We start from the raw sequence: 27092 nt of genomic DNA on the forward strand, positions 1-27092 counted from the left end.
TCGGAACGCTCGGGGTCGGGGGTTGAGCCGGAGCCGGGAGCGTCGGAGACTCCTCGGATGAAGACAGAGCTCCGGGCGGGTTTAGCGAAAGCTGGAGGCACGCCATGGGAGCGGCGGGGCGCGACGGACGGGACGGGATCTATGCTCCGGGGAGCGGAATCGGGCTCCGCGCGACTCGGGACGCGGCTCCGCTCGCCCCAAGAGTGAAGTTTCGTGCTCGGAGACGAGAGGAACCAATGGGCGGAAAGCAAGGACAGGGAGAGGGAGCAGAATGTGTTCGTAGCGAAACAAACATCACAACATCAAAGTGAAAAAGTGTTTGACAAGCAGAAAGAGAGGGAGAGGGGAGGGGGACACGAGGGATAGTGGGAGAGGAGGGAGAGGGAGGCGTTCCCACCGCCTGCTGCTCTGCCGTCTAACTCCTGCACCTCCATCTCTCATTCATCTAAACTCTAAAGCTTCCATTTAACTCTTCCTTCCTCTCCGATCTTGGCGGATTCGAACCTTCTAAGGTGTCCCTCTGAGTACTACTCCCTTGTTATCTGCCGTGAGCCTCTCTTCATGTTCTTTACTTTCAAGGATGTCCCACCGTGCGTCCCCCTCCCCCGATTCACGAGTGAATGGAGGGGATGAGGGTGATGGAGGAAGATAAAGTGAGGGAAAGAAGAGGAGGGAGGAGGGAGGAGACGCCATGGGGACAACAGAATACAGAGCGGAGATGGGACGTTGTGTGTTTGTTGGTTTGTTTATGTGTATGCATGTATATGTGCATGTATGTATTTGTATATGTGCATGTATGTATATGTGTATGTATGTAGGTATGTGTATATGTATGTATGTGTATATGTGTATGTATGTATATGTGTATGTATGTATATGTGTATGTATATGTACATGTGCATATATGTGTATGTGTAAATAATGTGTATATATGTATATGTGTATGTATATGTCAATGTGTATATATTTGTATGTGTATGTATGTGTGTATGTGTATATATGTGTATATGTATGTGTATATGTGTATATTTATACGTGTGTATATGTGTGTGTTTGTACGTGAATATGTGTATATATGTATGTGTATATGTGTACATTTATATATATATTTATATATATATGTATTTTTATTTTTTTTAAATGTGTGTGTGTGTGTGTGTACAGTATACACATCATATAAATAGTTTACGTACTCGAACATGTCAGATTATAGACATAAAGAGGATATCTGGCGATGTTGTGGTCTCTTAGTTTTCATGGACTTGAGTAGTTTATGCAAAGCGCAAGAAGCGTGGTGTTGGGGGTGGAGGGTGTTGTGGGGGGGGGGGGGGTGGAGGGTGTTGTGGGGGGGGGGGGGGAGGGGGAAGGTTTGGGGGCGGATGGGGGATCCTGAAGTGTCTTTTTATTACAGACTCGGGGGTGTTCATCAAGTCGTTCCGATTTATGGACAAGATGCCAGATTTCTACAGTGTTTTTATTTCAGAACCAAATTGACTTTGAACTCTCGATCTTCGACAAGTTTAGTATTTTTACGCAAAATTAAACAATACCATGTACCAGTGGATACTGTACGCCGTGCCATAGAAGACACTTTGACCTGATGCTTGTGACTGACAGGTATTTACGTAGTACGTAATATATTGTTGCGGATCTCAGAGTACGGCACTCCCGTTAGCAAGGGGGGGTTAATCCCCTTGTCTTGTTAAGCTGGCCGTCTCCGGTCCTGGAACTATCCCGCTCCTTTGCGGGATGAGATTGGCCAGGGTGATTGGTCAAAGGTTTCCCAAACACCTTCACCAATCTCTCCGCAAAGCAGGGAGATGAGTCCCTGCTCGAACCGCGGATGTGATGGTAATTGCCGAGCGGTTTAGCAATCCACGATCCGAGCCGTTAGCAAAAAGACTAACCCGATTCTGAGCAGTTCCTATATCGTGCCACCGATATTCAATGGGGAAAAGACTAAAGCAACCGGATGAGAGGAACCAAAGAATAAGAAGGGTGAAGGAAGAACAAATATGGTTTATTTACTATACTACAAGAGGAAACGAAAGAAAGGGATATACAAGGAGAAGGAAATAAAAGGACATAGGGCAAGCTTATCTAAACTGTCTTAACTTATCACGACCCCAGGACAAACAGACAGACTCACACGGAATGGTAGCTGGTAGGGGAGGAAGGTCCAGGCAGATGGTTCCAGGCGATGGGATGGTCCAGGTCCACTTGCGAAGAACGGCAGGCAGCTTGACGCGCGACCGGACCTTACATATGCGAGGGGCTGGAATGCGTGTACGTATAGCGTGCCGAACGCTCTCAAAACCACGGCAGTTCGTATCGAAAATGATCGTCCCAAACGATCCTCCGCGCAATGTTCTTATATTCGCCGCCTCTGCGCTGTTCTCTCGAGTTTGCCGATCTTCTCTCCTCGCATCTGCCGATCTCCCCCGCATCTGCGTAAAAGGGCTTCGTGCTCGCGCTTTTATCACAAGCCTCGCGTATCAAGCCACGTCCGCTTCGCTCCGCCTACCCGTGAACACGCCTCGGCCCGGATTGGTCGTGAGGGTTCATCAGTACCTCCCCTCGTGACGCGTTGATGGGGCCACGCCTATGTTCCTGGCCGCTCCTCCCCTTTTCTCCCACTCTGCCACGTGGCTTATGGCGGCTTGGGGCCAGCTTCAGCTCAAAGGCAGCGAACGCTGCTGGCAATGGTGGCTTGGGGCGAGCTTTAGCTCAAAGGCAGCGAATGCTGCTGGCAAAGGCGCGCCATACAATTTGGAGAGGGTAAAGCCACAAAATGAATAGGATGGGAATTTGAGAAGGGGGCTAGGTTATTTGATTAATACAACGCAGATTCAACTATTGGAAACAGATCCTTACCTGAAACACATACTAATGAAATAACTACAGAAGAAGCCTATGGTGCGCTACGTGTTGCTCGTGGCCTAAGTAGGGTGCGATCTTTGACCTTTACACCAAAAATGGGAGTATTTACAGGGGATTATTTATAAGGGAACATTTACAAAAATTTACCAAATGGAGGGTTCTAAAAACCACAACTATATATATATATATATATATATATATATATATATATATAATTACGTTTGTGGGGGTAGATGATGAAATACCATAGTACAGGTAGGATCATATAGGTATAGCGTGGACGTGTAGGAGACATCTCGATGTATTAAGTAGGGAAACTGGGGCTTAAGTTGTTTATGTGTCTTCACACGAGGGGTGAAGCTATAGTAATTAGGTAGGGGTTAAGATTAGTTTTCCCCCAGTATGTGATTGCCCTCAGTGGTTTTCCCTATGTTTTTTTTACAATTACAACGAGGCCGGCCATGCAAAACTTACATTAACCAACCATAACCAGCATAACTGGCAACAGAACCCCGAACATTCTCGATCGGAACTAAACTCCGCCTCCAGAGGAGATCGTAACCAGCAGGCCACGCCCCTGAAGTTCCGGATTGGTCGGGGTGATGTCAGAGAGCGAGAGGGTTCGAGCAGAAAAGAGGAAGAAGAGTATCGCATGCTCTCGGTTGCTTTTGTCTCTGGCTGATGTGCGCGCGTGTGCGCTTGTGAGGAGACTTTTCGGAGCTTTGTGGATCCTTTGCAACGTTGGAGGAGGGGGTGTTGTTGGACTGTGGTGCTCTTCGGGGTAGCTGGGAGCCGCGTTGCACTTGGCGGTGGAAGCGAGGAAGGGCCGGTTTGATTGCTTGCTCTTGTCTGGGAATTTTTGGCGTTATTGTTGGAGCGCTTCCCGCATGGGTGGCTACACCGGCTGCAGCGACCATCAAGCTCCTAAACACATTTGGACCAGAACTGAGTGGGCTGTTAAAAGGGGGAACATTTTATTTTTATTATCTTTTCCCCTGTGTGTTTTTGTGACTGAGTGGAGACGTCTCAAATTAGAATTTTATGTTACCTCACCTTTCATTTTTATTCCATGCTTTATTTCTATAAAATCATTATCGTGGTATTTTTCATTTGTTGTGTCGTGTTTCGTTGTTCGTGGGTTTGGTAATAAACCCGTGTGGCTTCTGTTCAGGAAAGCACCTCGCCGCCTTCCGTCCCGTGCGAGCCAAAAAGTACCCCCAATTTTCGGGTTGCCGCAACGGGAGTAAAAACCATTGGTCATTGGTCACCCAGTGGTTTTAATCGTTGGGCGACACAACAATATACAGACTTGGCATTTAATATGGAATATTTTTTTTTTCTTGACTTGGGTTTACGTTCTTAACTCAGTATATCAATCTGGTGAGTTTCTTTTACACTTTGGTGATTTATTTGTTAAAAGAACCATGTCACTGATTGTCTGTCGCAGCAAGAAGTCAACAACAGGATTATATCACAGGTGGCGTGGCAAAATGTACGGACAGGTGCATTTGATGATTGGCTTCACAGTCGGGTATACAAGGGCTGTTGCGTTCTGTATTAGTGGAAAACAACTGCTGCACGTCTCCAAAAGTTATTGCCGCTTCCTCTGGAGATGCTCTGTCAACTCGACAATGCTGTTTGTCATGGAGTGGTGGCTTTATGAAATTACGGCATGAAACGGCGTGCTATTGCTCGGCAGTATGGCATCACTCAAGGTCAGGTGTCAAAGATCCTGAAACTAAATGCTCAGAGAGGTGTCCCTACTCCAATACCGAGGCCAGGACGTCCCCGCAGAACCACAAGGAGGGATGATCGCCAGCTGCACCGGTTAGTCCGCAATGGCCGTACCAAGTCAGCTAATCGGCTTAGGGCTGAGTGGCAGCAACTGACAAATGTGCCTGTATCCAGAAGGCTAGTCAACCAACGACTGGTTCAAGCAGGCTATCATGCCAGGCGTCCCCTGAGAAAGCCATGCCTGACCAGACAACACCGCCAGTGCCGATTGCAGTGGGCCAGAGAGCACCGTCAATGGCAGCCAGGACACTGGAATCACGTGATCTTCAGCGACGAGTCTAGATTTCTGGTCTATCGTCAAGATGGCCGCGTCCGAGTGCGCAGACAAGTGCAAAGTTTCTGCTTCTTGTCCCTTTTTCTTTCCTATTGAATAGTTTCACTGTAAAATATTTGTAAATAAATCAAATCGTTAAACGTTTCCTTTTCTTTTTGACCGTGAATGTCTTTTCCTCCATTGATCCGCCATTGCTCGCACACAGATTAAAGATCGACCGTAACAAAATTAATATTACTCTGGCGGTTACCAACGGTTTTCGCTCGGCTGTCTAAAGTAGTGTACCGCAGGAGGGAAGGTACATTCCCCGATTGAAACCGTCACGTGGTACAGGTATCAGGTATCACGAGACGGTTCAATTGGTGTTCGTAGTTGCTGGTTCGCAACCTGCTGAAGTACGAAGTTATTCGTGCGCGCCAGCCGCAGGTCCGGTGAGTTCGGGAGGGAACGGAGGCTAACCTCCTCGGGGTAGACCTGAACCCTGGGCTGTAACAATATACGTGTGTGTGTGTGTGTGTGTGTGTGTGTGTGTGTGTGTGTGTGTGTGTGTGTGTGTGTGTGTGTGTGTGTGTGTGTGTGTGTGTGTGTGTGTGTGTGTGTGTAAGGGGGGGGGGCGTTCCCAAAGTAAGTGACATTTTGACACCCCTTCCCCTTGTGATGCCTGGTGATGCTTTGCATGACCCTGCCCCCCCCACCCCCCCAATAAGAATACATGACTTCAACAAAATACCACCCACCCACCCCGCCCCTACCCCAGACCCCTCCTTCAAAATATGGATAAGGAACTTTGGCGTAGGAGGAGGCCATTCTGGCCATCTAGCCAGCACCGCACCAACCCGAGTTTGCATCACCCATCCACAGTCCGCACACAACATATCTAAAAATCCTGCCAATGTCCCCATACCCTTCTTTCTCCAACACATCCAGGTATCTCATATCTAATTCGCATTTAAACATATCCATTGCATGCATTAACCACCCTCTGACTGAAAGACCCCTGCATTAAAACTGTCTGAACTCTCATCTTATTTACCATCAAGTATGGCCACTGGTCCTAGCATTGTCCACTGGACTGCTGAAAAAGTCCACTTCACCTATCTTGTCTAAATCCTTCATTATCTTGAACATCTCTATCAGATCCCCTCACAGTCACTTCCTTTCCAATGTACTAAGTCCCATATCCTTCAACCATTCCTCATTCCTTAGTCTAACTCGCCCTGGAATCAACTTAGTAGTCCTATGTATTCTCTCTATGGCAACTATGACCTTCTGCAGATGTGGTGACCAACACTGAACGATCCTATTTAAATGCTGAGCGTCGTCAAGGAAAGAATGAGCACGCACCACCCGTTACCCTTTCAGTCTTCGGCATGACTTGACCAGGGCCAGAACCACTGACCGCCACACTCAGAGCAGACACCAAGCATTATACCGTCTCCCCGTTTGTAAACATTTCAGAGCGGACATTACACCACTTAAAATACCTGCCTCCAGAATAATCTTCCCTCTCACAATCACATAGAACATCTCCAAATTGATTAATTCAGTGCACAATCATGATATCTGGTAAGTTACAAGACAATTATAAAATGTTTACAATGCATAATATTTATTCCAAATTTAAAGCCATTTTCTACGACAAATATGGTGAACAAAGTAGCGATAAAGTACACATCCATAGCTATTCTTGCAAAATGCTCCTCGATCTTCCAAAATGTGCAAATAAGAGTTCCATATTGGACATGACAGGGGGGCGCTTCCACCCTAGGGGAGGGACAACTGTTCTCGGCCCACTTTTTTTTTCTTTTCTTTTTTATACAAGATCGAGGCTCGTGAAAGAGCTAACATTAATCACGCAAAAGGTCAAACCGACACAAAACATATAATAAGGGGAGTGGTAGAAAAGATGGGGAGAGAGGGGGAAGAACACAAACACAACATTTGAGAGCAGGGACATCAAGAGAACTGTGGGAGGGAGAGGGCTTGGGGGGAGGTGGGAGAGGTATAAAACACATGGACACTGCAAGGACTTCCAGGAAAGAAGTTGGAATTTCAAAAAAGTGTATCTGGGGTGAATTAGCGGGGGTAGAAAAGATCAAGGTTTTGGATGGGGGAAGACAGGAGATGGTGGTGAACAGCTGTTTTATAGACCTGGAGGGAGGAGTGGGATTGAAAAGAGTGAGGGAGTTTGTTCCAGAGGCGGGAGAAAAGAGGAATGAAAGAGTATAGGTGAGCAGAGAGTCTTGATTTTGGCAGTTTAACCATAAGAGGGTTGCTGGCAGATCTTGTGTGACCTGCAGGAATATTTGGGGAACAGAGCCCAGAGAGAGCTGGGGGCCAGAGAGGAGTCGGTAGAAGACAGAAAGACCACCAACCTGCCTGCGTTGAGTGAGTGAAAGGCCCGAAGAGTTAGCTTCATCGTGGGAGATTCCAATGATTCTGAAAGCTTTGGTTTCAACGTGAAAAAGTAAGTAAACCCCATGTAAAGTTTTGACTTTTTCAACATATTTCAACATACAGCTATTTGATCTTCATTTCAACAATATTGATAGATAAAGGTGATATAATCTATCTATAATTCCAGTAATCTCTGTGTGTATGTTTGTATGTTTGTATGTTTGTATGTCTGTGACCGCTGTTTCTCGACAACCACGGGTCCGATATACTTTAAACTTGCCAGGTATATTGCTGGGGACCCGAGGATGTGCCTTTTCAAGGTTTCATATTAATCGGACAAGTAGTTACCGAGCTATGTCCAAAAAACGATTCAACCAATCAGAGAGCAGCGAGCTATCACGTGTGCCGAACGTGGCGAACAGACTCTGCCTCGGACGGCACATTTGAGAGCGTATTCATTTATTTCACGTTGGAAAACTATGTTGCCGTTAAACTATGTTTTAAAACTAATTAAAACTAATTTGCGATTCATCGTAACTGCGATTTGCGACCTTCCGGACAGTGAAGACTGCACTTCCGGCAGCCAATCACAGACCGCGTTGTTGCGTAGGCGTGGCCGATGTGAGAGCGAGCCGAGCCGAGCGCGTGCGCCATTACGGTTCGTAATTCGATTTCTTCCGGAGAAAATAATAATTTCTCGATTTCTTATGCGCATTATTTCTCCCAATTCAGTCAGAGCGAAGGGCGGAAGCGAAGAGCGTTGTTTTTTTTGTTTACGGGCGTACGGGCGGGGTAGAGCGTACGGGTAGCGTTTTTTTTTTTTTTTGGCAAGGAACGGGCACCCACGTACGGGCATGCCCTAGTCTATCTATAATTCCAGTAATCTCTGTGTGTGTGTGTGTATGTGTGTGTGTATGTGTGTGTGTCGTTTGTCTGTGACCGCTGTTTCTCGACAACCACGGGTCCGATATACTTGAAACTTGCCAGGTATATTGCTGGGGACCCGAGGATGTGCCTTTTCAAGGTTTCATATTAATCGGACAAGTAGTTACCGAGCTATGGCGATTTATTTACCAAACTCCGCAAGCCGTTCGCTTTGGACCAAACCATTTCATGTAAATAGAGGGGGGGGGATTGTCACCGTACTCGCAAGCCGTTCGCTTTGGCTTTGCGAATGGACCAAACCATTTCATGTAAATAGAGGGGGGGGGATATAATTTTAGATATATATATAGTACGGGCATGCCCTAGTATAACAAATATCATGAAACATTTACATTTTGTAGTCCATTGTATAATTTAAATAAACATAAATGCAAATTTCGCATGTGGAAAAAGTAAGTACACCCTTGGCTCTAATAGGTGGTATTGCCCCCTTTGGCAGAAACAACCTCAAGTAGGCGTTTCTCATAAGTCATAACTGTCTACCAGTCTCTGACATCAACTGGGAGAAATTTTTGCCCACTCCTCCATGCAGAATTCTTTCAGCTGTGCGATGTTTGAGGGGTTTCTTGCATGCACAAAAAACCACCTTTAGATGGTGCACATGCACAGCATGGTGGTTTCTTGCACAGGTTTCTTGCATGCACAGCTCGTTTCAAATCCCCCCACAACATCTCGATGGGATTTAGATCCGGGCTTTGTCTTGGCCATTCCAGAACCCTCCATTTCTTTCTTTTCAGCCATTCCTTGGTGAATTTACTGGTATGTTTACGGTCATTGTCATGTTGCAAGGTCCACCTTCGGTTGAACTTCAACTTTCCGACAGATGGCCTCACATTATCCTCAAGCACCCTCTGGTACAATGAAGAATTCATAGTGGATTATATGATGGTGAGCTGCCCAGGCCCTGATGCAGCAAAGCTGCCCCAAACCATAATATTTCCACCACCATGCTTTACAGTTGGTATCAGGTTCTTGTGGTCAAATGCTGTCTTTGGTTTTCGCCAAACATGTCTTCTGGTACTGTGGCCAAATAGCTCTACCTTTGACTCATCTGTCCAGAGCACATTGTTCCAGAAGTGCTTGACTTTGCCTAGGTGTTCATTGGCAAACTTTAGTCTTGCCCTGATGTTCTTTCTGGACAGCAAATGTTTCCTCCTGGCACACCTCCCATGTAGATCAAATTTGTGCAGCCTCTTTCTCATGGTAGACTCGTGCACTTTGACATCAACAGTGGCAAGGGCTACCTGTAGGTCCCATGATGACATTCTGGGGTTGTCAGAGTCTTCTTTCAGCATCTTGCGGTCTGCTCTCGGGCTGAACTTGCTGGGGCAGCCTGGCCTGAACAAGTTGGCAGTTGTTTGGAATCTTCTCCACTTGTCAATGATCTTCCGGACAGTCGAATGATTGATTTCAAATTGTTTGGAGATCTTTTTTAATCCCTTCCCAGATTCGTAGGCATCTAGTGTAGCCACATACTGAGACTCTACAAATGATCAGCCTGAGTACAATGTTATAATATCAGTACATGATCATCAACTTCTTACAAACTGCATGAACATTTCTAATAACACCATTCTATAATTATCTCCATTTCTGATTGGTTACTCTACGTTGATAAAAAAAGAAAAGTAGGAAAGACAACCGAAGCTGCAAGAAGTCCCTGAAATTATGCAGGAGTTTCTTATACTTATGTAGAAATGAAATATAGGAGCTTCTAATTCTTCTAGCGAGACCTAGCCCTAGGGCCTAGACAATAGTTTGGAGGCAGTGATGTAGGGATTGTTATGTGACGGCAATACTGTTAGCTACTCTCTAAACCAACATCATCCCTATCTTGTTTAGGACCTTTTTTATACTGTAGTTTGTCATCCCGACATTGCCTTTTTAATTTAGCATAAATTTTTTTATTCACTTGTTTCTGTAATTTTTTCAATGTGGAATAACACAATGATATACTCAGGGGATACCCAATCTTGGAGCAAAAGTGTCAAGATATCTTAGTCATCAATGTCAAACACGGCACATGTGTTCCTATATTGTCTTAACTGTATCTTGCAGCCGCCCTTGGGCTCAACGATGCCACCACCCCCGACCGCTATCCGGTTCCGCATATTCAAGACTTTTCCGCCCGGTTGGCAAACACGACCGTGTTCTCCAAGGTGGACCTCATCCGGGGCTACCACCAGGTCCCCGTCCAACCGGACGATGTCCCTGTCTGTATCTTGCAGCTCTGTCTTATTGCTCGTTTCTCAAAGAGTAATGTCTTCATCCAGCCTCATGCCACACAATGACCTGCACTTAGAAACAGCCAAAATAGCTACTGTGGATTTACAGTCGAGAGAACAACATCAAAGTGATCATGCTGCAGCCTGATGTACATAGCCATCTGCGTGACATTTTCATGTAAATTTTCGTCAACATGCATAGGGGAGTACCTTACCTAATCCATACTCTCGCTGTTGTACACATACACTGGGGTATTCAGCAAATGTGTGAGAGTAAGAATTTCGTTTTCTGTACCCCAAGTACCTGCACTGTCCATACGAGAAGCTCTTATGTAGGCTTCAAGACTGGACACGTCAGTGGAAGGTATGAATGGCTCAATATCAGACATGTGTGTGACAATTGCAGAACGCACAGCTCCGTGTTGTTGCGAGCCAATGATGATATGTGCAAATGAGTGAAATAAACAGTTCCCTTCGCCATTGATTTTTTTTTTTAATCTGTGATGGTCTGGACATGTAAGTATCACATCTGGACCACCACAACTCATATCATTGGACCTGATGAAAACGAGCCCGAGCATATTGCATGCTGAGTGCTGCCATTCCTCAGTGATGGAATAGTACCTATGATCAGGCCATTCCTGTATATTGGCTGTCTGGGGTTTACTGTTATTAACAGGTTTCTTTTTCTTGTCTGACTTTCCATCATTGACATTCTGCTGTGAATGTCCGATCACACTTTAGAATAGACTTGGCCTTCTTTAGATAGTGTGCACGACGAGCAGCTAGTTCTTTATGTCTGTGAGTACTGTTGTACACATGACGAACAGCTTTTATTATATTGCTGTGAGCAATGTAGTTTATTTTTAAAAACAGCTTTGAGCTCGTTTCTGTGAACACTATTGTACTCACGACAAGCAGCTTTGAGCTCGTCTCTGTGAGCACTATTGTACTCACTACAAGCAGCTTTGAGCTCCTCTCTGTGAGCACTATTGTACTCACTACAAGTAGCTTTGAGCTCGTCTCTGTGAGCACTATTGTACTCACGACAAGCAGCTTTGAGCTTGTCTCTGTGAGCACTATTGTACTCACTACAAGCAGCTTTGAGCTCCTCTCTGTGAGCATTATTGTATTCACGACAAGCAGCTTTGAGCTCGTCTCTGTGAGCACTATTGTACTCACAACAAGCAGCTTTGAGCTCGTCTCTGAGAGCACTATTGAACTCGCTACAAGCAGCTTTGAGCTCGTCTCTGTGAGCACTATTGAACTCACTACAAGCAGCTTTGGGCTCGTTTCTGTGAGCACTATTGTACTCACTACAAGCAGCTTTGGGCCCGTCTCTGTGAGCACTATTGTACTCACTACAAGCAGCTTTGGGCTCATCTCTGTGAGCATTATTGTATTCACGACAAGCAGCTTTGAACTCGTTTCTGTGAGCACTATTGTACTCACTACAACCAGCTTTGAGCTCGTCTTTGTGAGCACTATTGAACTCACTACAAGCAGCTTTGAGCTCGTCTCTGTGAGCACTATTGAACTCACTACAAGCAGCTTTGAGCTCGTCTCTGTGAGCACTATTGAACTCACTACAAGCAGCTTTGAGCTCGTCTCTGTGAGCACTATTGAACTCACTACAAGCAGCTCTGTGAGCACTATTGAACTCACTACAAGCAGCTTTGAGCTCGTCTCTGTGAGCACTATTGAACTCACAACAAGCAGCTTTGAGCTCGTCTCTGTGAGCACTATTGAACTCACTACAAGCAGCTTTGAGCTAGTTTATGTGAGCACTGTTGTACTCACTACAAGCAGCTTTGAGTTCGTATCTGCGAGCACTATTGTACTCACTACAAGCAGCTTTGAGCTCGTCTCTGTGAGCACTATTCTACTCACTAAAAGCATATTTGCGTTTTACAGAGGCCACTGCATCGCTCGCTTTTGACTTAGCCTTTTTCTCCTCAATTTCATCGAGGTACTTGTCACGTGCCCATGATAAAATCATCTGCTTGTTATTTGCATAATATTTTCTATTTTGAGGTCTTTTATTTTGCTGAGCAGAAGCCATATTGGAGGTAGCTACTGTGGCGGTTCTTTCCCTTTGCGAGACCGGATAACATCCGTTCGCTCCTCGAATGTAACTGGTGTGGTTTGAAGGTTTCCCTCCAACCGACCGGCCTCGCCACCGAGCCTATAACCTTCCCGGGGCCCGTCCCGACATTTTTAGTTCTTTTTGAATGAATTTACGACTATAATTCAGCTTTTACTCGCGGCCGTAGAAGATTGACTTCTATAATTCAACTCAGCTTTTAATTGCGAAATGGGCCCAGCCCGGCCGAAGCGGCCTTGACTGGCCTCGGCACCTAGCTTATAACCTTTCTGGGGCCCGTCCCGACATTTTTAGTTCTTTTTGAATGAATTTACTACTATAATTCAGCTTTTACTCGTGGCCGTAGAAGATTGACTTCTATAATTCAACTCAGCTTTTAATTGCGAAATGGGCCCAGCCCGGCCGAAGCGACCTCGACCGGCCTCGGCACCTAGCTTATAACCTTTCTGGGGCCCGTCCCGACATTTTTAGTTCTTTTTGAATGAATTTACTACTATAATTCAGCTTTTACTCGCGGCTGTAGAAGATTGACTTCTATAATTCAACTCAGCTTTTAATTGCGAAATGGGCCTAGCCCGGCCGAAGCGGCCTCGACCGGCCTCGGCACCTAGCTTATAATCTTTCTGGGGCCCGTCCCGACATTTTTAGTTCTTTTTGAATGAATTTACTACTATAATTCAGCTTTTACTCGCGGCCGTAGAAGATTGGCTTCTATAATTCAACTCAGCTTTTAATTGCGAAATGGGCCCGGCCCGGCCGAGGTGGCCTCGCCCGGCCTCGCCACCTAGCTTATAACCTTTCTGGGGCCCGTCCCGACATTTTTAGTTCTTTTTGAATGAATTTACTACTATAATTCAGCTTTTACTCGCGGCCGTAGAAGATTGGCTTCTATAATTCAACTCAGCTTTTAATTGCGAAATGGGCCCGGCCCGGCCGAGGTGGCCTCGCCCGGCCTCGCCACCTAGCCTATAACCTTCCCGGGGCCCGTCCCGACATTTTTTGTTTCAGAGGTTTCCTCCTATCTTTCACCGTTCAGGAGATTAGCGCGTGCAGACAAACAAACCAAAACTTTATTTTATATATATAGATAAATTAATTGACCATTGACCACTGCAGTCGATGCAGTATGCATCAAAACAAAGATGAAACTGTTTTTCTTGTGATGCGCTGACGTAGTGAATCTGGCGCCGAGAAACCGTGACTCGAGAAGGTTTATTGATTACGTGGTTTGCTTTTACTTTCACCCGCGACTCGTGTCTCATGTGCGGTGTATAGCACTGGTACCGGTACCTCGCTATTATTTTATTTTCATAAATGTAACTGAAAAACCAGGCATTTTCCGAGACATGATATTTCTGCTGATATTATTTGATGCCACATAACATCACGCACAACGCCGACACTGAGGCAAATGTGTCTAGCGGCTCCGCCCCCATCAAGCTGATTGGCAGTCATAGCCACGCCTACCCCAGTCCCATTCTTTTACATAGGATGTCGTTTTCAGTACATTTCGAGGAATCTTTCAAAGCTACGAGAATTATAATACCAAACGATGTTGCAGGAAGTAAAACTCTATCGAATGGTAGCAGAATCATTGCCATTGATAGAGGCAGCTCGGAAATATGCCGACTGAAGAAGAAGATTATTATTATTATTATGACCAAGAAGATGAAATCCCGTTTTTTCGCTTTATTTTGCTTTTGCCTTGGTCTGGAAAACTGAAAAGTGATCCCTACCTCGACAATCAGCTGAACAGACCAGGTAGGCTCTCATAGGTAGCCTAAGCGAGTTATAAAGAAGATAATCCAACTTTAGTTTTGCCTGTAGCAGATGGGACCGACGACGATGGGACCAACTCGCCATCCCTACATAGAGAGTGCTATTGTACTCTCTGATAAATAGAGCAAACATATATGGTGATGTTTGTACGTTTATTTGTGGCCAAAACGTCTTCTTCAAAAAAAAAATGAACATCCAAAACACAGTCCATGAACTCTTAATTACGTACTGTTAGACTATACCTTTTGACCCTTTAGACCGCTGAGACCCCTCAGACCTTTGACGACCCTTTAAGTCCCTCAAGACCACCAAGACCCCCGAAGACCCAAAATACCCTGAAAGACTGCAAAGACCCAAAATACCACGAAGACCCTTAATGACCCTGAATACCCAAAATACCCTTAAAGACCCCGAAGACTCAAAATACCCCGAAGACCCAAAAGACCTAAAAGACCCGAAGACCCAAAAATACCCCCAAAGATCCTTAAAGACGCAGAGGAATCAAAAGACGCTTAAGATCCAAAAGCCCCCGAACACCGAAAACACCCCAAAGACCCAAAATACCCTTAAAGGCCCAGAGGACCCAAAAGACCCAAAACACCCCGAAGACCCAAAACACCCTGAAGACCCTTAATCAAAATTAAAACCTTAATCACATCAAAAAAAATACCCTGAAGACTCAAAATACCCTTAAATACCCCAAGGAACTAAAATACCCCAAAAACACTGAAAGACCCAGAGGAACCAAAAGACCCAAATGCCCCTGAAGACCCCAAAGACCCACCTCCGGCCTATGGCCAAAACACCCCAAAGACCCAAAATACCCTAAAGACCCAAAAGACCCTGAAGACCCTTAAATACCCTGAAGACCCAAAGGACCCTTAATACCCCAAAGAACGAAAATACCCCAAATACCCTTAAAGACCCAGAGGAACCAAAAGACCCTGAAAACCCTCAAAGACCCAAAACACCCCAAAGACCCAAAATACCCTTAAAGGCCCAGAGGATCCAAAAGACCCTGACGACCCAAATGGCCCCGAAGACCCAAAAGACACTGAAGATCCAAAACACCGTAAAGACCCAAAAGACCCCGAAGACCCAAAACACCCCGAAGACCCAAAAGACCCCGAAGACCCAAAACACCCCGAACACCCAAAACACCCCGAACACCCAAAACACCCCGAAGACCCAAAACACCCCGAAGACCCAAAACACCCCGAAGACCCAAAACACCCCGAAGACCCAAAACACCCCGAAGACCCAAAACACCCCGAAGACCCAAAACACCCCGAAGACCCAAAACACCCCGAAGACCCAAAACACCCCAAAGACCCAAAACACCCCGAAGACCCAAAACACCCCGAAGACCCAAAACACCCCGAAGACCCAAAACACCCCGAAGACCCAAAACATCCCAAAGACCCAAAATACCGTTAAGGACTCTGAAGAACCAAAATACCCCCAAGATCCTTAAATACCCAGAGGAACCAAAATACCCAAAAAGACCCTGAAAACCCAAAACATACCGAAGGCCCAAAAGACCCGAAAGACCCAAAACTCCCTGAAGAACCAATTTTGTCCGCTCTTCCCCACCATCCCCCCATCACCATCCACCCCATCCCCCCTCCACCATTCCCCAACTTCCCCACATGATCCCCAATCCACCATCACCACCACTAACCCCCACCCACCATCCCTCACTCCCTGAGAAAGCAGACATGGTCAAAGATGCCTACCCCTCTGAAACGATGTGTGGTGAGGTGCGTGTAGCCCATAGAGTCACGCTAGTATATACACTACATGACCAAATGTATGTGGACACCCGAACATCACATATCTCATTCCAAAATCCTGGGCATTAGTATGGAGTTGGTCCCCCGTTTGCTGCTATAACAGCCTCCACTCTTCTGGGAAGGCTTTCCACGAGATGTTGGAATATTGCTGCGGAGAATTGCTTCCATTCAGCCACAAGAGCATTAGTGAGGTCGGGCACTGATGTTGGGCGATTAGGCCTGGCTCGCAGTCGGTGTTCCAATTCATCCCAAAGGTGTTCGATGGGGTTGTGGTCAGGGCTCTGTGCAGGCCAGTCAAGTTCTTCCACACCGATCTCGAGAAACCATTTCTCTATGGACCTCGCTTTGTGCATGGGGGCATTGTCATGCTGAAACAGGAAAGGGCCTTTCCCAAACTGTTGCCACAAAGTTGGAAGCACACAATCGTCTAGAATCTCATTGTATGCTGTAGCGTCAAGATTTCCCTTCACTGGAGATATAGAGGTGCAACGTTTTTCGGTTTTTACAAGATGGTGCCAGTAGCCAGTACCATGTGGCCTATTACGTCATAATTATCATTAAAATCTTCTACAGGAGGAGGTGCTCCTATGGCGAAACTTTCTTGTCCATCAGACCAACAGTTGCAGAAAAAAAAAATCATACTGATTGGATGAAGCGTTATACTTGTCGAGTTATGACATCACAACGAAGGCACCGATGACATCATCATTAACACATCTTATTCCCGATGGAGAGTACTTGACAATGAGCCATATTTCAATTTTTTTTCCATGGAGTGGTTTCGGAGATATGGAGGTGCAACGTTTTTTTTATTTTTCCAAGATGGCACCTGTACCACGTGACGTGTGACGTCATAATTATCATTTCAAAAATTCTACAGGAGTAGGCAAATTTCGTGTCCATCAGACTCACAGTTGCAGAGGAATATATTTTTTTCATACTGATCAGATCAAGCGTTGTACTTGTCGAATTATGACATCATAACAAAGGCACCGATGACATCATCATCAAAATGTATTATTCCCCATGGGGAGTAACCCTTCATCAGAGGAAAAAAATGGAAGTTTAATGAAGGGTTAACAACGAAAAATATAGGGCTGAAACATCAGCTTTATGCAAACCTCAATGTCGTGTTGAAATTCATCCATTTTTCTAAGTGTCTGTCGATGCAGACCCAGGTGACCCAAAAGACCCCGAAGACCCAAAAATACCCCAAAGACCCTTAAATACCCCGAAGACCCAGAGGAATCAAAAGACCTCGACCCAAAAGACCCCATAGACCCAAATGACCCAGAGGACCTAAAAGACTCAAAATAACTAGAGTAACCAAAATACCCTTAAAGACCCAAAGATCTAGAGTAACCTAAAGATACAAAAGACCCTAAAAGACAGATGACCCAAAAGACACCAAGGATCCAAAAGACACAAAAGATCCCGAGGACCCAAAAGACCGCGGAGACTCTTTATGGTTGGAATTTCCACGGGTCCCTGCCATTATGCTGTCAAAGGACATTCCTGTCAAACTCCCTAAATAATCCACACTATTGCAAACGAATTCCCTTACAACAGCCTGGTGGGACCGGATTATCTACAACTGGGTTATCCAAAAGACTCCAAAGACACCTAAAAGACCTTGAAGACTCCGAAGTCCCAAAAGACTCTGGAGACTCTTAAACCCCAAAAGACCCTGAAAACCCAAAGGACCCTAAAGACTCTGAAGATCCAAAATATTCTGAAGACTCCGGAGACCCAAAGGATCCTGAAGATCGACACAAGCCTTTACGAGCAAGACTAGTTAGTTCTTCATTCTATTTTATGCTAATCTCCCTGACTGTGATTGACACCCTTGAGTTACTTCACCTCGTGCTTCACCAACGGATCATGATGTTCTAAGAACCATGCATAGATTCCTCATAAAACTTTGAGCAAAGCAACCAAACAAAATGCAATAACGCAGCTAGCGATACGCAATAACCTGCATAATTATAACTCAATTTCGAAGTTGCTTCAAACAAATTGAAGGATAATAAACGCTGCGTGTGCCACCCTCCCTCTCCCCAACACCTGTTTTAACGTAAACACCCAGATCTGCGACGCAGATAAAATGTGACACATTTCAACATTTGAAGTAGTAAGTAAGGACATGGACTTTCAAACAATTGACAATCATTTAAGGAGAAGGAGCAAGAGAAATGCCTTTTCTGGACTGTGTTTAATTATTTACAGAGCTGCCTGTGAACGCTTAACACCAGGTAATAATATCCTGAGAGCGCAGCACCGTTTGCGTAACGCCAGGCTGTGCGCCAGGCCCAGAAAGCCGGTCATTTACAAATATCTTGTCTCTAATATGGTTCAAGTTTCATTCTGGGATACGATTGCACCTCCCACTGGGGCAGCTGGTGCGCTGCTCCTCATTGTGAAGCTCCCACGGACTGGAATCATTAGCAGAAGCGAAGTAAACGCTTCTCTGACCTGCTCTCATGCAGTTCAACTAAATTACAAAAAGCCCCACCAATTGGATACAGATATATATATTGTTACAGACGTGGCTTGGATGTTATTTACCGAGCGGTTTTATGGTATGACCACGTCTGCACAAGTTACCCGATTGTGCCCGAACGTTGACGAATCGCGCTATGCTAGACCAATGAAGGAAAAAGAAGACACACGGCTGGAATTAATACGACACGACACCAGGGATACGGTTCTCAAAGGTTGTTATTACAATAATGCGGAAGGTTTAGATTACAGGGACAAGAGGGAAACATAGGAAGGTGGGCACTTAAACACACTTATATTAACCCCAACAGACGACAAATAAACGGGACAAGGCTCACTCACACGGGGTTTGATTGCAACGAAAGCGGGTAGCGATCGCTCCAGGTGCACCTGGGCTCAGGGCAGGATCACGTACGGTCCAGTTTAAGAGATGCGGTGGAGGTATTGCAGCGCTCGAGGGGTGGCGACTTCTCTCTCCAGGCTGGGGGGCGCATCTGACGTCACATCCGGCGCGGGGCCGCGTATATCCGGCGGGGAGTGACACGCCCTCGGCTCGTTAGCTCCGCCCCAGATGGAATCGGCACGTTGCTTCTCATTGGGTGCGTGGGGGGGTTACTGGCTCCGCCCCTGACGAGGAGCTGACAGCCAGCCCCTTCGGGGTAACGCCGTGGAGCGCATGGTCATGGCGGGTAACCGAGCCGGTGTGAGGACGCACACTCCCCGCCCCTCTGTTGTTGTAGTCGTAGTTGTAATTGTTGTTGTAGTTGTTGTTATTGTTGTTGTTTGGGGAAGAAGATGGGAGGAGGTATGGGAAAGGTCCTAAACTCACTACTGATGCCATATAATCACATTCTGGTGCAACGAAGAGTCATAATTAATGGAAACGAGGCCTTAACTGACATAGATTAAGAATAACTAGGAAGATGTCCGAAAGTTGTCTACGTGTGGTGCGGTGGACCTGGGCACGACATTTAATGGGGGAATAAGGGGAAGGTCGGCTCTACTGATTGTTATTTACATGCAATGGGACTAGGGAATGGGGGATTGGGGAAAGTTGGGGAGTATTGGAGAAAATAGGGGAATATTTACAAGCGGATATGGAGGCCAAATTCCATATTCGCAACATTGCACCCTTCTCTACCCTCGGGGCGTCCCGACCCGATAAATTTTTACCTACTTTAGTGTGGCACGCAATGTAGTTCCCTCTACTATTAACTCTACCCTGAGTGCGACAGTTTTACAGATATTCACAAATGAGTAAATATGTCCCCCTGCGACGTTGCACCCTTCTCCTCACAGAAACACACCCACAGGATAACCGAATCCGGAAAGAATTCTCAAACTAAACATACAGCCGGTAGGGAGCATTATTTACAAGACTACGCTGCTATTTACACTACGATCCAGGACCTGTTTTTGGAGGAACACATGCAGATGTTATGCATAGAGAGAGCGCGCTTGCCAACATCGATACACCAACCCACGAGTGCTCTGTGGCCGACGGCCTTTAATAACGTGCAGAGCACCCTTCCCGAGCATCAACAGCACCACCCCACCACCAATCGGTGCAGTCACCATTGTTCATTGGAATAAAAATAAATTCGACAACCCCTAACCCTGCAGGTGTCTCTTGCTCTTCTTGTGGTGCACTTGGTGGTGTTAACTATTAGTGGTTCACCTGTATGGCATAGGTGCCACGTTGATCCATAGGTCCATCCCCGGGTGGTGCTTGGCCGCAAACGAACTGCGGTCCATTGTGGGTGGCCACAAACATTGCGGTCCATATGGTGTACCGATCCAGGCAGCGAACAGCGAAAGTGCAGGCCCACAACTGCGCAGCCAGCACCTCTCTCTCCTCTCTCTCTACCCCAAAGCCAGATCCTCGGAGGTGGGAGACAAAAGAAGCAGACAAGTGAGTAAGGTGGTAAGGGCGCAAAAGTGCACGCAATGTAAGGTGATGCACACTGGGGGCACATGGGAACCAGGTGAGACAGGTACGTTCCTATCGTACGCCCCCCCCCCCCCACCAGGTAACCTACATGGCCCCTCCCTTACCCCTTACTGTATCCACACAACACAACACTACCCATAAACATCTACTTTACAAATCAACAAACATCCCTACTGTCTTCCCCGTTCCTCCCATATACCAAATTCGTCTTCTCTCCCTCCTAACCAATCAAATTTGCCATTTTCAACTCTCATCAAAATTTGCCATCTCCAACTCAACATCAAAATTTGCCATTACCAATTCATCATCAGTCCCTCCTAGGGAGGGAGAGATGGAATCACCCCAATGTCTCATCCACGTCGTGATGCGTCTCACAAATCCTCACAGCAATCTCATTTCCTGCACAAAACAAAGAAAACACAGGTGTGGAGTCATCATCATCACCACAGGTAAGTGGCTGCGTATGGTGCGACAGGTTCATCAATCCTAACTATCTCCTAAATGACTTTAACAACTTTACACTACCCGGGGTCTTTCTCCGGCCAAACCATTGGCCCTCTTACACTATGGGTTCTAAAAACCAATTCCCATTGGCCAAACTGTGGTGCTCTTCAATTTGGGGTCTCACTCCCCCGATTCATCTCCCGGTGCCCTCGTACAATTTCTGGGCTGCGACGTGTACCTCTCCCAGTGGGTCTACCCACCTGCACACCTCCACCACTGCAGTTGCCTCCGAGCTTACCTGCTCCTTACCCTAACCTAACTACCAGGGGAAGGCCCTCTGGCTCTCTCCCCACTCCGTGCCCTCTCTGGCACTGGGCTGCCCGATCCACACCCGGGATCCTCAGGCACCCACTCACAACTACCGGCTCCCAGAGCCCACCTGCGGCCTCACCTGTCCGACATCCTCACAGTGGTGGAGTGCCCAACCAACTACACACACTAACAGGCTACACGCCCAGCCATTTCCACAACACTAATGCACCCATCCACAACACCATTCTGCAACCGCACCACAGATGCCAATATCTAACCACAATTTACCTATACCCTCTACCTAACACTTACACTACCCGCCCCGGGTACTCGTGAAAGGGGTCCACTCTTCCCCCATCCACACCTTCGCACCATGCACACCACTCCGTACCACTCACTCCAACTCTCTCCACACACCTGTACCTGCACACCTGTGCTCTCACACCTGGTGCCACCTGCACCCTTCTCTCCCCAAGCGCATTCGCGCTGATCCACACACTCACTACTCATACACTGCTCCACACACCTGTCCAGTTGCACACCTGTGCAATCACACCTGTTCAATTCTCACAAACACGGCATCATCTCAGCTAACTACTCCCTTCTGAAACTTGCGCTTCCCAGTCGTCCCTTTAAACTATTGCGCTCCCTCGTCATTATCATCCACACTAATCTACCTGCGTCCCTACTACAGGTATCAGTCACTAACTAAACTTAACGTTACCTAAGGTCATCTTCTCTAGATCCCTACACACAATATCCTAACCCACCCGGGCTAGTTTTCACTGCCATACACCCCATAAGCTATTGCTCCTTTGCCCCCCCATGGGAAGGATGGTGGATTTGCCATCCCACCACATCGGGGGTCTCTCACTACCAATTTTGCACATCAAATTCCAACAAATCGAAAATTTGCCAATCACTGCCCATCATCTGCCAATCACTACTGCCAATCCCTTGCCAATCATCAAATTTTGTTTTTCTCTAATTTTGGGTCCAAAACACTAACCTCATCACCCAGTCTACTCACTACTGCCTCTCGGTGCGCCAATTCCTGTCCAAAGCCTGGCTTCGTAAAGCCAAGCAATGGATGCTGGTTGTTTTGTGCCAGCGGCTGGATGCGTCCGGCACTCGGTGCAGGGACGGGGGCTTACCCGTGCCGAGATCCCACGCACCACCTCGGCGTGGAGCCATCCAATGTCCCGATCTCGACCTGCCGGCACGTCTCAATAGAAAGTGGTCGCCATGACGACCCTTCCTATCGAGCTGCCCGCTCCGCCTAGTGGAGCACGGACGCGGCCGTTCAAAGCGAGGCCCAGCACGCACCGAGGGCCCGACTCGGCTATAAGTCGTTCTAACCTCTAACCCGTGTAACGTCGATGCTTCACCTGCATGCTTACATCCCGCAGCCCGTTCCTTGCTCACACATCCAGCCGTGCCCATGCTCCTCGTACCTTTCCTTACACACCCAGGTACCCTCATTCCACTCACAGCCTTGGTCACACACCTGACCACCGAACACTGTGGCACACATTCGTTGCTCGCACACCTCACCAATACACCTCTTCGCGCCCCCTCCTCTGTCACCTCCTCTGTGACAATCACAGGTGTGCCCTCATTCGCACACCCAACCACGTGCCTCACCACCAATTCCAGCGTGCATTCCCACTCACGCTCTACCATTCCAGGTGTGCATCCTTCCATCCCAGGTGTACATCCTCGCTCACCTGTCACAACTAACTCACGCTCCATGTCACTCTCACTACTTTCACCTCCATTCCTGACAGCGCACTCACCCTTACTCTTGACAGCGCACTCTTTCCTCATGCACCTGTCCGTCACACACCTTTCTCGCGCACACTCTCCCGTTACACCCTCTGTAACACTCACCACAGCTGTGCATTCTTCCTTGCCTTTGACAGCGCACTCTTTCCTCATGCACCTGTCCGTCACACACCTTTCTCGCGCACACTCCTGCGCACACTCTCCCGTCACACCCTCTGTAACACTCACCACACCGCGCTTCCATGTGCTCCCTCGCACACGCGCTACGACCGACTCATTCTCGCCAGCACCCTCACTCCTTGGCACGCACTTTTTCCTCACACACCCCAGAGTCGGACTTTCTCGCACACCTCCTCTTTCGCACACCAGACCTGTCGCACACTTCACCAACGGCCTCTCACGAACACCCGGGTCTATCTCGACCCCCAAGCTTCTTAAATCCCCTGGCGCATCATACGCACGACCATATTGGTCACCACTTACACCGGGTCCTCTTTCTCTTCGCTTCTCCTCCATCACCTGCGAATCCCTCATCCGGTTAATGAGCACATCATCACGATCCGAACACAGACTCTGGACCAATTCTTTTACCTCTTCTTTTATCTCTTTCTTATCCTCTCTCCGTCGCTTTTTAATTTCGCTCACCCCTTCTTCCACTTCTTCTAATTTTTGCTTCATCTCCTTCATCTCTTCGTGCGCCCCTTTAAGTTCTTCCTCTAACTCCACTTTATTTTTTTCTATGTGCTCCCGCACCTCCCGCTCTTTAACCTCCATTACCTCTACCACCTTGTCCATTTTCCTCGTCAGGTCCTCATGTACCGTCTGACACTCTTTTTTAATTACCCCTACGTCCTTTTTCATCTCCTTCTGTGTCGATTTTAAACCCTCTATTACCGCTGTGTTCTTCTTTACCTGATCCCCCAACTCCTTTTGTCCCACTGTCAGTTGTTCTACTCCCAGCGTCAACTCCTCTATACCACCTTGCAATTTTACAGTCCCCTTTCTCACCTCTTTCTCCATGCGCTCCTTACAGTGCCTCACCTCCTCGCGCACTCCTCCGACCTCCTCACTCACTCCTCTTCTGATCTCCTCTCCCATCACTTGCATCTCCTGCCCAGATGCCACCCTCATCTGCTCCATTTCCTCCCTGTGAGCATCCAGTTTGGTTTCTACCCCCATTCTGACCCCCTCTATCTGCTGCTCCATTTGTTTAACTTCCCTTTCCGCTTGGTCCCTCATGTCCCTCAATTTGCCTTCCATACTGTTTTCTAACCCCTCTAACCCATTTTTCACTCCCTCTATCTGATTCTCCTGGGCAGCCATTCTATTTTCTACCCCCTCTAACCCCTTTTGCATCCCTTCCATTTGATTCTCTTGAGCGGCCATTCTGTTTTCTACCCCCGTTAACCCATTTTTCACTTCTTTTATCCCGTTGTCTAACCCCTCAAAATTATTGTCTAACTTCTCACTGGTACCCCTCGCTTCGTCCCTCATTACCCCCATTTGGTTTCCCATTACCCCCATTTGCTCACTCTGAGCATCCATCCGGTTCCCCAACCGCTCACCCAATCGCTCATTATCAGCCCTCGTTTCCTCCCTCATTTTCTCGCTATTCTGGGCCATAAGGGCCTTCATTTGTATGAAAAAAAGGCCCCAATCCATCGGGGGCGCTGCCACGGTCGCTGGCGCGGTGATCAGCGAGGCGCCATTTTGCGCGCCCGCTTCTTCGTGCGTGACGGCGCTATTTTGCGAACCTGCCGCCCTCACTGCTTCGCTCTCCTCCTGTCCCTCATTTTGGTCCTGGATCGACCCCACCTCACTCTCCTTTACCGGACCCCAGCTGTCTTGATCCGCCATAGCGCGACTTTCAAAATTCGGTTTTTATTTTTTATTTTCGTAAAACAAATTCAAATTTCGCCGTTATAATTTCGCGCGGGAAACGCGCTCCGAATCGATTCGGTCGAGCGCCGTACGCGCTCCGGCTCGATTTTCCCTCCCAAAATTTGGGCCTAACTAATTTAGTCCCGGGTTCGAATTCCACTCCTCGACACCAATTGTTACAGACGTGGCTTGGATGTTATTTACCGAGCGGTTTTATGGTATGACCACGTCTGCACAAGTTACCCGATTGTGCCCGAACGTTGACGAATCGCGCTATGCTAGACCAATGAAGGAAAAAGAAGACACACGGCTGGAATTAATACGACACGACACCAGGGATACGGTTCTCAAAGGTTGTTATTACAATAATGCGGAAGGTTTAGATTACAGGGACAAGAGGGAAACATAGGAAGGTGGGCACTTAAACACACTTATATTAACCCCAACAGACGACAAATAAACGGGACAAGGCTCACTCACACGGGGTTTGATCGCAACGAAAGCGGGTAGCGATCGCTCCAGGTGCACCTGGGCTCAGGGCAGGATCACGTACGGTCCAGTTTAAGAGATGCGGTGGAGGTATTGCAGCGCTCGAGGGGTGGCGACTTCTCTCTCCAGGCTGGGGGGCGCATCTGACGTCACATCCGGCGCGGGGCCGCGTATATCCGGCGGGGAGTGACACGCCCTCGGCTCGTTAGCTCCGCCCCAGATGGAATCGGCACGTTGCTTCTCATTGGGTGCGTGGGGGGGTTACTGGCTCCGCCCCTGACGAGGAGCTGACAGCCAGCCCCTTCGGGGTAACGCCGTGGAGCGCATGGTCATGGCGGGTAACCGAGCCGGTGTGAGGACGCACACTCCCCGCCCCTCTGTTGTTGTAGTCGTAGTTGTAATTGTTGTTGTAGTTGTTGTTATTGTTGTTGTTTGGGGAAGAAGATGGGAGGAGGTATGGGAAAGGTCCTAAACTCACTACTGATGCCATATAATCACATTCTGGTGCAACGAAGAGTCATAATTAATGGAAACGAGGCCTTAACTGACATAGATTAAGAATAACTAGGAAGATGTCCGAAAGTTGTCTACGTGTGGTGCGGTGGACCTGGGCACGACATTTAATGGGGGAATAAGGGGAAGGTCGGCTCTACTGATTGTTATTTACATGCAATGGGACTAGGGAATGGGGGATTGGGGAAAGTTGGGGAGTATTGGAGAAAATAGGGGAATATTTACAAGCGGATATGGAGGCCAAATTCCATATTCGCAACAATATATATATACAGTCACGTGAAAAAGTAAGTACACCCCATGTAAAGTTTTGACTTTTTCAACATATTTCAACATACAGCTATTTGATCTTCATTTCAACAATATTGATAGATAAAGGTGATATAATATAACAAATATCATGAAACATTTACATTTTGTAGTCCATTGTATAATTTAAATAAACATAAATGCAAATTTCGCATGTGGAAAAAGTAAGTACACCCCTACATTTATCACTACTTCAAATACCTAAAATTAGAATCAGGTGCACCAGCTCAGGTGCAAATGATTAGAACATCATTAGAGAGGATCTTGGAGGAACCTGTCTTATTTAAACATCAGACATTTCGTTTGGTTTGCTCTTTGTTGTTGAAGTGTGCGGTGTCACCATGCCTAGATCAAAAGAGCTCTCTGAGGCCTTCAGAAAGAAGGTTATAGATGCCAACGAGTCTGGGAAGGGATTTAAAAAGATCTCCAAACAATTTGAAATCAATCATTCGACTGTCCGGAAGATCATCTACAAGTGGAGAAGATTCCAAACAACTGCCAAGTTGTTCAGGCCAGGCTGCCCCAGCAAGTTCAGCCCGAGAGCAGACCGCAAGATGCTGGAATAAGTCTCTAAGAACCGCAGAATGTCATCATGGGACCGACAGGTAGCTCTTGCCACTGTTGATGTCAAAGTGCACGAGTCTACCATTAGAAAGAGGCTGCACAAATTTGATCTACATGGGAGGTGTGCCAGGAGGAAACCTTTCCTGTCCAGAAA

General features: G+C 47.1%; 2 protein-coding genes and 1 long non-coding RNA gene across 3 annotated transcripts in view; 2 read left to right on the forward strand and 1 right to left on the reverse strand.

Annotated features, from left to right (window-relative positions):
• Window positions 1-218, reverse strand: part of LOC137439471 (dachshund homolog 1) — a gene marked incomplete in the record, with an annotated part of 165664 nt that extends 165446 nt beyond the window's left edge. The window contains 1 exon segment of the mRNA XM_068135240.2: window positions 1-218. This exon segment is cut by the window's left edge and continues 1075 nt beyond it. Within this exon segment, the coding sequence (XP_067991341.2) occupies window positions 1-106 (106 nt within the window).
• The window catches only part of CHM (CHM Rab escort protein), a 1037168-nt gene that overhangs the window by 912662 nt on the left and 97414 nt on the right, over window positions 1-27092 (forward strand). The window lies entirely within an intron of this gene.
• On the forward strand, window positions 5741-10997 carry LOC137439470 (uncharacterized). The gene is made up of 2 exons (XR_010986940.2): window positions 5741-7415; window positions 10349-10997. It is a non-coding gene; the product is annotated as an uncharacterized LOC137439470 (long non-coding RNA).

Source organism: Myxine glutinosa, chromosome 14 (genome assembly GCF_964187855.1).
Source record: "Myxine glutinosa chromosome 14, kmMyxGlut1.1, whole genome shotgun sequence".
Lineage (NCBI taxonomy): Eukaryota > Metazoa > Chordata > Myxini > Myxiniformes > Myxinidae > Myxine > Myxine glutinosa.